The sequence below is a fragment of the Bubalus bubalis genome, chromosome 3 (genome assembly GCF_019923935.1).
Source record: "Bubalus bubalis isolate 160015118507 breed Murrah chromosome 3, NDDB_SH_1, whole genome shotgun sequence".
Lineage (NCBI taxonomy): Eukaryota > Metazoa > Chordata > Mammalia > Artiodactyla > Bovidae > Bubalus > Bubalus bubalis.
The window spans coordinates 150,538,713-150,552,345 of record NC_059159.1 but is presented as its reverse complement, the minus strand read 5'-3'; the positions used below and the strand labels follow the sequence as shown (position 1 = coordinate 150,552,345).

The 13,633-nt window shown below is 45.2% G+C and overlaps 1 protein-coding gene across 2 annotated transcripts in view; it reads right to left on the bottom strand.

Moving 5' to 3' along the window:
• SHC3 (SHC adaptor protein 3) overlaps positions 1-13,633 on the bottom strand; it is a 192,285-nt gene that overhangs the window by 127,611 nt on the left and 51,041 nt on the right. For both annotated transcript variants that reach the window (XM_006064072.4, XM_025282118.3), the window contains exon 2: positions 9,557-9,627. In XM_006064072.4, the coding sequence (XP_006064134.3) occupies positions 9,557-9,627 (71 nt within the window). The remainder of the gene's footprint in view (positions 1-9,556; positions 9,628-13,633) is intronic.

Genomic DNA, 13,633 nt, shown 5'->3' with positions numbered 1-13,633 from the left:
AAATTTGTTGAATGAATGAATGACATGTTTAGAGCAATATAGCAAGTATTCAATAATAGTGTTGGTATTGTTATTATCATCATTATTATTATCAGCAACAGCTGCAATTAGCAAAGCAAGAAGATAGAATTATATACCAGATAATATCGGCATAAGTGAAAATCAGATGACACCACCCTTATGGCAGAAAGTGAAGAGGAACTAAAAAGCCTCTTGATGAAAGTGAAAGTGGAGAGTGAAAAAGTTGGCTTAAAGCTCAACATTCAGAAAACGAAGATCATGGCATCCAGTCCCATCACTTCATAGGAAATAGATGGGGAAACAGTGGAAACAGTGTCAGACTTTATTTTTTTGGGCTCCAAAATCACTGCAGATGGTGACCACAGCCACGAAATTAAAAGACGCTTACTCCTTGGAAGGAAAGTTATGACCAACCTAGATAACATATTCAAAAGCAGAGACATTACTTTGCCAACAAAGGTTCGTCTAGTCAAGGCTATGGTTTTTCCTGTGGTCATGTATGGATGTGAGTGTTGGACTGGGAAGAAGGCTGAGCGTGGAAGAATTGATGCTTTTGAACTGTGGTGTTGGAGAAGACTCTTGAGAGTCCCTTGGACTGCAAGGAGATCCAACCAGTCCATTGTAAAGGAGATCAGCCCTGGGATTTCTTTGGAAGGAATAGACCTGGGATTTCTTTGGAAGGAATGATGCTTAAAAGCTGAAACTCCAGTACTTTGGCCACCTCATGCGAAGAGTTGACTCATTGGAAAAGACTCTGATGCTAGGAGGGATTGGGGGCAAGAGGAGAAGGGGACGAAAGAGGATGAGATGGCTGGATGGCATCACTGACTGGATGGATGCGAGTCTCAGTGAACTCTGGGAGTTGGTGATGGACAGGGAGGCCTGGCGTGCTGCGATTCATGGGGTCACAAAGAGTCAGACACAACTGAGTGACTGATCTGATCTGAAGTGAAAATCAATGCTACATTACCAAAAATTTCAATTTTCAGTAACTTTAGTTTGTTGCATCAAACCAGTGTTTCTTTTCAGCTAGAAAACCTGCCCTGAATGGAACTGGTTGACATTGATAATTAGAATAATGTCAATCAACAGTCGATATTATCATATACAGAAATTTGGAAAGAGTGAGTGAACTGCAAAATTAAATCCATGATAAAGACCCTATCCAGATTTGCTGAACGCGTACTATGTGTAACCTGGCAAACCAGGTGCAGCCCCAGCACTTTGTAGGTTTAAGACTCTAAACAAGCCATTTGTAGGGATTCCATCCCTATTCCACAGGTGAGGAGCCAACCCTGAGAAGTAATGAGAACCTAGGATGCTCCTCTCTGGTGAGAGGTAATTATGAGCTGGTACCTATGGATCCCTTTACTCACCTGCTAGGTTAGGAACCCCACCTGTAAATAAGGTTCTGCTGCTTGGGTCAGGAGACTGCTGTCCAAAGATCAGGCTAGGACGGCTGCTCAGAGAGCCCCAAGAGAAAAATTTGATTTGGAGAGGATACAGAGAGATAAGCCTGGAGACCAAGTCATGCTGTGAGCCTTCAGCTAGAGCTGTCATTTTGCAGCCCCTAGTCCACCCTGGGCTCCGTGGACATCCCCATAAAAATGACTATGCTCCCTCCAGGGCCAGAGTCTGGCTTCCATTGCTCTGATAGGGTCTTCACCAGCACCAGTGGCCCATTCCCACCCTCTGCTCCCTGCAACACGCTCCCCAGTAGGCTCCTCACACTAAGTCTCAGGGTCCTCTAGGGGACAGATGAAGGCACATGTGTGGGTCTGGTCAATGGAATGGCCTTGAGACTTTACCTGTACACAGCTTGTGCCAGATGATGTAACCTCTCGTTTATTCCTCACAAAGTGGGTGAATGCATCAACATATATTAGCAAGAAGAGATGGAACACCAAACTGCAGCCAATCAGAAAGCAGATGCCTATATCCCTCAGCCCCAGAACTCTCTTTCTGTCCTAAAGGCAGCCGGGCTTGGGCCCAGGACTCAGACAGGTGCAGGGTATGCCTGTGTTCCTTCACTGCATCCGACTCAGGCCCCACCCTCTGGCGGGTATTAGCATTACTGCCCAGAGGCAGACAGGTAGAAACCTTGAGAGGCCCAAGTGGGAGCAGCTGCCTCAGTTTCATGCTTTCTTCCGGTCTGCCATGTGGTCAGGGAAATTCACCCCAGGGTTAAACGCTTCCTTCCCCAGGAAGTCCTCCCAGATTCGTCCAAGCCTCTTCCGTTTTCCTGTGGTACTTTTTATACGCTTGCTGTCACCTGACCCACTGCCTCGTGACTCTGGCCCTCTTTCCCTAGTCGTGGCTTTTTGGGCACCTGTGATGCACACACCCCCATCTATCACATTCTCGCACGCAAATAATGACGAATGAGTCGCAAAGCACAAAACTACTTCGGTTGGTGGTAAGCCCTGAGTAACAACGTAGAAGGAAAGCGGAAGGACTCAGCCCGCTACATCCAAAGCCCGGATGCGTTTGCACGCAGGCAAGCTGGTGTTTTCAAAAAGAATTCTAAACTGAGAAAACACTAACTCCCTCCCTGCCAGGCCTCGCCCTTCTGGGGGTGGAAGTCTTCGAAAGGCTCAGCCTGAGAAACGTGTTCAGAACAAATAAATTTAGAGCGAGCCGTAAGGCTGAAATCATAAGTTAGCCATCCTGTGCCGGCAGGATGTACACAGGGATGGGCAGGCAGGCTGTTCACACCCACTGCTCCCCTTTCTAATTCTGAGAGTCAACCAGCCTCGGGAAAGATTTTTACAGATTTCTTCCTTTTCCTGGCGTGTTGAACTTAAATCGACATTAGCCGTGTTTCTTTTGTAGCGGAAAAGGAATTCTCCAATATGATTGGGGAGGAGTCTAATTGGCGAGGTAACATCCAGAAGCCTGAAGGCACCTGAGCAAAAGTCAGTCTCGTTTTTCATGTCACCTGCCAAGTATCAAGCGCACATCTTAACACCTTTGATACAATGGGTTTGCAGATAAATAAGAGTGAAAGTCACTCAGTCGTGTCCCACTCTTTAGGACCTCATGGCCTGTAGCCTGCCAGGCTCCTCTGTCCACGGAATTCTCCAGGCCAGAATACTGGAGTGGGTAGCCCATTCCCTCTTCCAGGGACTTCCCAACCCAGTGATTGAACCCAGGTCTCCCACATTGCAGGCAGATTCTTTACCATCTGAGCCACCAGGGAAGCCCCAAAAAACTGGAGTGGGTAGCCTATCCCTTCTCCAGGGGATCCTCCCTACCCAGGAATTGAACCGGGGTCTCCTGCATTGCAGGTGGATTCTTGACCAGCTGAGCTACCAGGGAAGCCAGGGCCCTTCCAAATTCATCCTCTGGATCTGCAAGGTGAGAAAGCTACAGAATCAAAGTCCTGCCCATTTCGTGCAGCATGTGGGATCCATGCCATGGTCCAAGAGGAAGCTTCACCTCAAAGCTGAACAGAAGATGTTCAGAGCCCCTCCCTGCCTGGGTGTTTCCAGCTTCCTCCTGGTCAGGATATGTGATCAGACCCCAGGTCATCCCCAGACCGTGTACAGTTCTCCCAGAGGCAGAGCTGCACAACGCCTTACCTGCCCTTCTTCCTCTGCGTCCATCTCCTCTCCCCACAGCTCCTCATAGGCTGAACTCCACCCTGAGGATGGGAAATCTTCTACAAACAACACAAATAGCTCATTAGTAAATGTGGCCTTACCCCAAACCTCAGCCCGGGCACTGATCCACTCCCCCATGAGCTGGTGATGAAATGGCCACGTGTCACAGAAGTTTGATGTGAGATGGCAAAGGGCTGTGGTGGACATCGCAGGGGTGGAGGAGGCCCGGGTGCCTAGCCCCGCAGCCTGGTCGGTCCCTCTCTCGCGGGAAGTCCAACGAGGGCACGCGGTGGCGGGAGGCCTTCATGCGCATGAGGAGAGACAGCACAGCTGGGATGGATGCACACAGATGAGGATGCTGGGGGAGTCGATGGAGCTGAAGGACTGTGTGGTGAAAGGTTTTACCTTGGCCTTTTTCTGTTTTTGAGAGCACTGAGAGAATGTTGGAAGCCAGGAGTGACTGGACAAGCGAGCCTTACCAAGGCTGCCAGGTCGACTCGGGGAAGAGAGGGTGGATGGAGAGAAGAAACTGGACTTAGGCCATCCAGCTAGCCGTCTTTCAGGCTGAGGATGGACCCCTCCACGCTCCTAACTGGCAAGAAACCCCCGCAAGCCAGGCCGCCGTTCTCGCTGTATCAGGCTGTATCAGGAGCATCCGCGATCGATCTTTAACACCTTGTCTGCGGGTTCCCTTCTCCTTCTGGCCGCCAGGGCGTGCTGGTTATTTTGTTCAAAATCATGGCCCTGTAGCCATCACAGTGCCCAGCACTGTCAGACCCGTCCCACACAGTCACACATCTACCATCTAACCAAACTCCCTGAGGGAAACGTTGGACATAAAAGATCCCAGCATCACAACATTCAGTCTGACTCACCAGCTCATGGCTGATTCTGTGTCCATTACACTCTGCCCCCTCAGGCTGTAGTAATGTGAGAAAGTTGTGGCCAGGTGACTCTGAACTTCAACTCATGCTAGCATCCGTGATACAAGTCTTCAGAGACCCCCATCGATAGGTTGAATCAGAACAAAAGGAGGGACTTCCTTAGTGGTCCAGTAGCTAAGACTCGGTGTTCCCAATGCAGGGGGATTCGATCCCTGGGTTCAATCCCTGGTCAGGGAACTAGATCCCACATGCCACGACGAAGAGCTGGTGGTGGGTGTACCGCAACTATAACCTGGTGCAGCCAAATAAATGAAATGTATTTTTTAAAAGAACAAAAGGAAATGCCTTCCTCAAAGAAGGATGTTGTCCTTACACAAACTTTGAGTTTGGTTTCAAACCAAAAATATTTCATACATGTTCCTGGGGAATTTTCAAAACACCTGGACTCTGAAGCAGAACCCTCCAGCATGTGGATGCTAAGTGGAGTGCTAGGGAGCAACCTCGTCCATGGGCCGTGCTGGTCAAGGTCTGGGCTAAACCTGCATCTTCAGGGCCCATTGAAACTATGACATTAAAATAAAGTGGCTGGTTAGCTCAGTTGGTTAGAGCATGGTTAATAAAATAAGGGAAATGAAAAACCTAAACTAGATTCAACTGTTTTCTCTCTACAGTTTGAAAAAAGCAAGTTTGTGTTGGTCTCTGCTCAACATTTTGTATATTTACAGGAATTCACCCTCACCTTCATTTACAGGAAGTGTAGCAAAGCCATGCACACTGAGCTCGTGTGTCTATGCGAGGCTGAGTGGAAAGCAAACTTGATGGTTACTGGATGAATCCAAGCACTGCAGGAGGTCAGCTGGGGTCGTTTAGAACCAAAAATACACGTCAGACCATCTCAGTTACTGTTGGAGAAGGACCAGCTCGCTGAGTGCTCTGGGTCTAACCGCATATATATTTATAGCCTTCCATGCCATAAAAACAGCTTAAGGTGATTTCCAATAATAAATCAAATTTAACACGGCAAATCAAACTAGCAGATGGGAAGGGGAAAGAAAGTAAGGCCTTGCTTTTCCTGTGACCATGGCACATGGGCGCTTCCTGTCACCCTGCAGGGTGGCCTGACAGGCTGTTCGCCGAGTCAGACCAAAAGCACACTCGCCACCCTATCCCAGTCCACCCCATCTAATGAGGCACATCACGCTCTGACAGGAAGTACAGTAACTCAGTCCAAGCCATCCCCCGAGGCACAGGGTGTGGTCCCCATGGGCAGAGTGGCCGGAAGCCACAGCAGTGGCCATCAGCATTCTGCCACAGTCTCCTCATGTGAAGACCCAGTGGCTTAACGCAAATGAAAGCGTAGGTCTCTGATTTGACTTCCAGCTGGGGAGCTGGGTCCTCCCTGCTTCAAGCCCCCACCTTCCCCAGGGTGACACCAAGCCGAGACCCTCCCCACGGTCCTCTGGGGCTGCACAGCACAGGGAAATCCATGCAGGGAGAAAAGTGGTTCCCCACGTGGGTTTCAGGTTTCACAGACCATGAGGTGGCGCTGGTGATGGGGGAAACAACAGAGGGCAGTTTCCTCAAGCTCTTGAGTGGCCCAGCTTCTGCCGTGGGGTTCCTGTATGGCCTTAATAGTGCTGAGTTATAAGGGTGTGGGGAGGCGTGCTGACAGGGGTCACGTTGTGGGGTCAGAACTCAAGGGAGTCACCCTCTTCAAGGCCATGCAGGTGCAGGGACCAGGGGAACATTGGGAAGCTAGTTCTCAGCTCAGTTCAATTCAGTCGCTCAGTTGTGTCCGACTCTTTGTGACCCCATGGACTGCAGCACAACAGGCTTCCCTGTCCACCACCAACTAGTTCTTATGAAAAAGTTTTTTCTTCATCTGTCAAGCGTCTCTGTCCCCTGAGCAGACTTTCATAAATACAGTAAGTCCCCACATATGAGCCTTCAAGTTGTGTGTGTGTGTGCGTGCATGCTCAGTCGCTTCAGTCATATCCAACTCTTTGTGACCCCATGGACTGTAGCCTGCCAGGCTCCTCTGTCCATGGGATTCTCCAAGCAAGAATACTGGAGTGGGTTGCCATGCCCTTCTCCAGGGGATCTTCCCAACCCAGGAATCAAACTCAGGTCTTCTGCATCTCCTGCACTGCAGGCGGATTCTCTACTGCTGAGCCATCAGGGAAGCCCAAACCTTCAAGTTGCAAACTTGCTAAGATGTGAACATGGTTCACATGTCCAAATCACATAAATTAGTTCACACGTGTGGCATACACTGTCACATGGGTGCACCCTCTTCCAGGGGTTGTGCTTTTGGGTACTTTACTACAGTATTGTCTAGAGTATAGAGATACAGTATCCTTATTCCAAGTTCAGGACGCCTGGAAGCAAGCATTACGCAGCAGTGATGTAGCAGGTGCTACTGTACTTTTCAAGGTACTGTCCTGTAAGGTTAAAAATGTTTTATTTATTTTTTGTTTGCTTTTTTATATATTATTTGCGTGAAAAGTATTTTAAATCTTTTACAGTATAGTACTATATAGCTGGGCTTCCTAGGTGGCTCAATGGTAAAGAATCTGCCTGCCAATACAGGAGACACAGGTTCAATCCCTGGGTCAGGAAGATCCCCTGGAGAAGGAAATGCCAATGCACTACACCCTTCTTGCCTGGAGATCCCCATGGACAGAGGAGCCTGGCGGGCTACAATCCATAAGGTTGCAAGAGTTGGACACGACTTAGGGACAACATCAACAATAGAACTTAACTACAGCATTAGGTTTCCCTACAACCTTTCAAGAATGCCTTTAGCATATAAAGCACATCAGGATGGGAGAGTTTAATCACAGGTATGTTTAACACTCAGCTGCCACACAGACTTGAAATCATGCCACATCCACAGGACACCATTGAGCATTCTTGTCCCGGGTGTGAAGGCTGCTTTCTGATGTTGATTTGTCAAACCATTTCCTACAAGTGCTGTCTGGCTCGTAACAAAATAAGAAACAGGTCACATGATAAAAATGAGGCAAAAGACAAAAAGCATCACAGAGAAAAGCAAACATAGTTTTCAAAAAGTCTAATAAATCGAGAACAATGTATACATATATATATGTATGTATAACTGAATCACTTTGCAGTTCAACAGAAATTAACATGATATCATAAATCAACTATATTTCAATTGAAATAAATATATTGATATTTTTTTAAGTCTAATAAACCCAAGGCAATGCTGATACAACCAAAGTACAACACCAAGTTTCCTGAGTCAAGGAATGGCACTTCACTTGGCCCATTACATTGCTGCACCGCTGCTAGAATCTAAATAGAGTGGGATTGGATGTCTGCTCCACAGCTTTTTTCTACCACTACTACGATTTTATCTGGCCATTTGGCACCCAAAGAATGCCCAGACCTTGATCCAAAGACACACTGGGATTGCTACTGGCCATCCCGCCCACCTCCATTCCTGAAAAGCAGGACTTGGCCATTTACACATGTGTCTTTCTCCCCCAAAACAGGGGTTCTGGCAAAGCAGGACAGCAGCCATGGTAAAGACTCAAAAAATATATCAGAAGAATTAAAATGACATAAAATTATCTCGGAAGTTCTAGGACCTGTAAAGAAAATTCAATAGAAATGGTTGACAATTCTCTTTAAAAAACAACGGCACCATACACAACATTGTAAATCAAATATACTTCAGGTTTTTTAAGTTAAAAAAACACAACAACTGCCACCCCCCATGAGCAGGTGACCAGGGTCAGGGGTTCCAGTGTCCCTAGGTCCATGGTTAAGCATTCTGCCCACACCCCCTACACAGCACTGCCTTCTCACAGCTGGGATGAATGAGTGATTGACTAAACACTCAGACTTTTATTCTAACTGCTCTCCCTTCAAAATGCCATTCTTTTGCCGTGGCAATATCCATAAACCATTTTCTACAAATATGTGGAGATGGATTCTCCCCTGGGCATAGATTACTACTGTGTTCACCGTAAGTGTGTCTTGAGTTGCTTGAGAGAGAAGGAAGACATCAACTCTTTTGAACATGAATTTCTTCAATGAGCAAGAGGTTTCATTGTGATGCTTAAAACGTAGAACTGAGGTATGTAAATTACTGATCAGCTAATTACCATAAATAATTGCTTTCTAAAGCTCAATCTTTAGTTTTTGGCTTGCTAATGAAAGATATCCAATAGACAAATTTGAACGAAATAAAACTTGAGGCATTTTCTGAGGTCACTGTTTAAATTAAACAATACCACTACTGCCAAAGCAATATAAGCTCATCGCCTTCTGAAATGTAGCTATTTCACAGACCTAGTCTTAGCTTTCTGGTTCTCTTCTTCAAGATGACTTGAAATTGGCATTTTTCTAAAGATACAAGCTCTACTAGGCTATGAATTTTATAAAAACATGCTTAAAAACAGAATTGGCCCTCAAGTTTAAAATCTGGTTTAAAACATATAAACCTGCTCAAAATCACTGAAGCCTTAAAAGAATCAGTCTGCTTTCTAAATTATTACTCCCATTAACCTGTGGCGGATTCATTTTGATATTTGGCAAATCTAATACAGTTATGTAAAGTTTAAAAATAAAATAAAATTAAAAAAAAAAAAAAAAAAAAAAAAAAAAAAAAGATTTCTACTTCCAACTCTGTGCATTTTAATTTCTGTGTATACCATTGGAAATTCTCTCTTGACATCTTGATTTAAAAAAAAAAAAAAAGAAATAACAGAGATTTAAAATATCCGTCTGGTCTTAGAGTTTCTTTTATTAAAGAAACAAACATAAACACTCCATTTGTCTGCAACTTAATTATAAAAAGAGTTTGGAAGTGAGGAGTGTTCTTCAGGAGGCTTGTGTCAAGACATACATGTCACAAACATAGAACACTCGGGAGACTTGAGACAGTGAGTCCTAACTCCCTGTCCCTGGTCACCAGCACTCAAGGGGCAGACTTTCCCTCTGGAAATTTCTAGTGGTTTACTTCAGAAATCATTCCTTTCTCAAGTAAAATCACAGGAGTCCATTTTCAAGAGGGCTTACCTGGTAATTTGCGTCCTTGTACTGAAGTCAAGTGACCTCATTGAGCGAAGAACTTCAATGCACCCCAGATACTGCAAGGAGAGAAAATGTAAGTCATGAGTCAGAGAGCTAAGATGAAGAGACGATTCCTAACCAAAGCAAAGTCATTTGGGGGAGCCATACACAGTTTTTCAACCACATTATAACTTTTTATTCATGGTGACACTTCGTTCTGTTTCTATAGAAGTAATAACTCACACCCATCAGAAAATATCCTGAGTGCTTACATTTGGCACTATACTTAACTTTCACGAAACCCATTAGGATGTTCACTTTCTTTAGCAATACACCTTCAAAAGCTTTTGTTGAGGTAGAACTTGTATGTCATAAAATGCAGAAATCATAAATGTACAACTCAATGATCATTTAAACATGCACCTGTCATGTAACCACCACCCAACATCCCAGCATCCCATTTCTAGTCCTTTACTAAATTTCCAGAAGTTTATAATATTTAAAGAAAGAACAAAAACACTATAATACCAACATTTTGGCCAACTTTACACTTCACTATTTAGTAAATACATTTTGGGCTTTGAATAAACTATAGATTATCCCCAAAGGTGTTTTATTTTGGTTTACCAGAAAGACCTCTTCTGAATTATTTAACATAAATTTCCAGAATTTCAACTTAACATCTAAATTTGTAGCTACATTTGTTTATCAGTTTTATACATGAGAATGTATGTGTATGTGTGAATATATAGCCACAGTTAAAGCTACAGACAAACAACTAGAATGGAAGAGATAGAATATTCGTGTTCCAAAGCCCTTGGGGGAGTTTGAAGGTACAGATGTTTTATACTAATGACTTTAAATTTAGACATAGCAGGAAGGGACCTCATGGTGTAGTACAGAAAAGACTGCATTTAAATTATACAGAAAACCTGAATTTGAGCCTGGCTCTGTCGTATCATCTTACATAACCTCAAGCAAAACTTTAAACTTCTCTGAAATGTGACTATTACTCCAACCACTGCACAGTCACAGAGTTATTTAAATACCACCACCTCCATCAGTTAAGTGGGTACCATGAACGGTCACAGAGACATATGAATAAGATGACCACCAACCTTGCAGAGTCATATGATTAAAGGGACCATATCACAGAATCATGTGAATGCCGAGACCAGCATCACAGGGTTATATAACTACCACCACCACCACCAAAGCCGAAGACTTACGCGAATACCACATCCATCATCACAAACGTACATGAGTACCATGACCAACATTGCAGAGTTATGTATACTACAACGAGGTCGCAAGTCACAGTGCATGATCACGTGACTACCACTGTCTCTATTACAGACGTGTGGATGCCATCATCGCCACTGCAGGGTTAGATGATGACCACTGTCACTAAGATATGTGCAGCCCACGACCCCCTCTGCTGAGTTACAGGATTGTCAAGACCACCACTGTCACAGTTATGTGAACATCACAACCACATCCCAGAGGTATGTGAACACCATCACCAGCAGCATTACAAAGTGAAGTAATTACTTCAACCAAAGTGGCAAAGTTGTGTCAATAACTCTGAAATGTGTGACGACCATTCCTACCACCATTGCAGTTATGGAAACCTCCATGCCCACCACTGCAGATATGTGAATATGACATAATCACTGCAGGTCAGCCAGTTATTATGCCCGTCATCACAGAGCTATTGAAGACCATTTTATAACACTGTAGAATTATATGATACCACCCACACCACCATAGCAAAATGTGAATTCTGTGAATGCTCTCTCAGTTATGGGAATATCACTACCCCACAGTGCCGTGTTAATGCCAACACGACCATCATTGTAGAGCTGTGTGAATTCCATGCCCAAGTCCTGATGTTATCTGAATTACACCATCACCGACCTCACAAGATCTGTGAATAACAATATCAATGCCACACAATTATGCCATGACAAAATAACATTGTAGGATTATGAATACTGTGATGAATTGCAGTGTCTGTGAACACAACCTTCCCCAGTGATGCGGGGTCATGTGAATACAAGACCTCTGCCACACAGTTATTTGAATATCACCTGTTGGGCTGAACCCTACAGGCCTGCAAGCCCTGCACTTGCACCGCTTCAAGACCCAAGAAAGAGCTGGTGTCAGCATCAGAGACATCGGTGGCTTAATGGATGGGGGGAATCTCACATGTCTGAAGCAAGGTCCCGGAGCAACAACCCACCATGTGCAGCAGACAGCGGGCAGAACAGGGCAGTAGTCTTCGCTCCTAGGGGGAAAGGGAGGTTACCAGTTATAGGGGGAACTGACATCAGGTTGGCTATCAGTTACCAGGGAAAACCAGCAAGTGAGCATGTCCATAATGGCCCATTTGATAAGGTATCATGGTGGAGATACTCTAAACCAAAGCTTAGAATGATCACTGGCTGGGGCCGGGGGCAAGGATGTGGGAAGGTCAGTCATGTGAGTAGGGTGTAGGTATAGCTGGCACTGGTCAAGCAGGGGATGTACAGAGAGCAAGAAAACAGCCATCCTGGGTGGCCCGATCATCCACCACCTCTGCCCCGACAATGATGATATGTGAAATGCAAACACCTGGCCAACCTCAAAAGGCCATGGAAATAACATCAGCCACATCATAAAGTCATATGAATGCACCTATCACAGTGGCACATTATGTGTATGCAAATACCACCACCATGATTGGGCTGTGTGGATACCATGACCAACATCACAGCTATGGGAGCCGTGGGAGCTATGGGAATAGACAGCCAATGGTGAGGTTATGAGAAGACTATCACTAACACAACCACTGAGTTATGTGATTACCACAACCAACACCACAGGTTGTGTAAACACCATAAACAACATCCAACATCGTTTCATTGCTATCAGCAACACTGCAGATATGTGAATATCATGTCCAACACAGCAGAATTATATGAAGACCGTCTGCACCCACTCCAGAGAATAACCTATAACATGCTCACCACTGCAGAGGTAGATGAACACTACCACTTAGATCCTTGCAGAGTCACATGAATACCACAGCCACCAACTCTGCAGAGTTATATGAATATGACCACAACCAACATCACAGATTCTGGTGAATACCACCACCAACACTAATGCAAAGCTGTGTGAATTCCTTGACGAATGTGCAGAGTAACATGTAGACTAACTTCTCAGAGTTGTTATTACCACCACCACAACCTTCACAGGTATGCCAGTACCTCCACTGCTGTACAGTTATATGAAGACCATGTCCGACTTCAGGGAATTATATAAGATGACAAATACTGCCACATTCGCAGCACTACGTAAACATCACCACCAACACTGCCAAGTTGAATTGCCCTCCCGAAGGTCTGTAGCAATTTGTCCTGTCCCCACCAATGTCTAAGCAAGTTTACTTCTCTACCCTTTGTAACAGTTCAGCTCAGTTCAGTCAGTCAGTCATGTCCGACTCTTTGTGACCCCATGAATCGCAGCACGCCAGGCCTCCCTGTCCATCACCAACTCCCGGAGTTCACTCAGACTCACGTCCATCGAGTCAGTGAGGCCATCCAGCCATCTCATCCTCTGTCGTCCCCTTCTCCTCCTGCCCCCAATCCCTCCCAGCATCAGAGTCTTTTCCAATGAGTCAACTCTTCACATGAGGTGGCCAAAGTACTGGAGTTTCAGCTTTAGCATCATTCCTTCCAAAGAAATCCCAGGGCCGATCTCCTTTAGGATGGACTGGTTGGATCTCCTTGCAATCCAAGGGACTCTCAAGAGTCTTCTTCAACCCCACAGTTCAAAAGCATAAATTCTTCGGCGCTCAGCTTTCTTCACAGTCCAACTCTCACATCCATACATAACAGTGGACAACATCAATCTTTTGAAACTTTGCCTCTCGTGGGCAAAAGTATTTCTTTTCTGTTGTTGTTTTCATTTGAATCTCCCTGTCATCTAATCAGATTGTGTAGTTTTCTCATTGTTTATTGGCTATTTGCACTTCTTTTTCTGTTAACTGACTGTTCATATCTTTGGTCCAGTTTTCTATTAGGTTCTTCATCTTTTTTT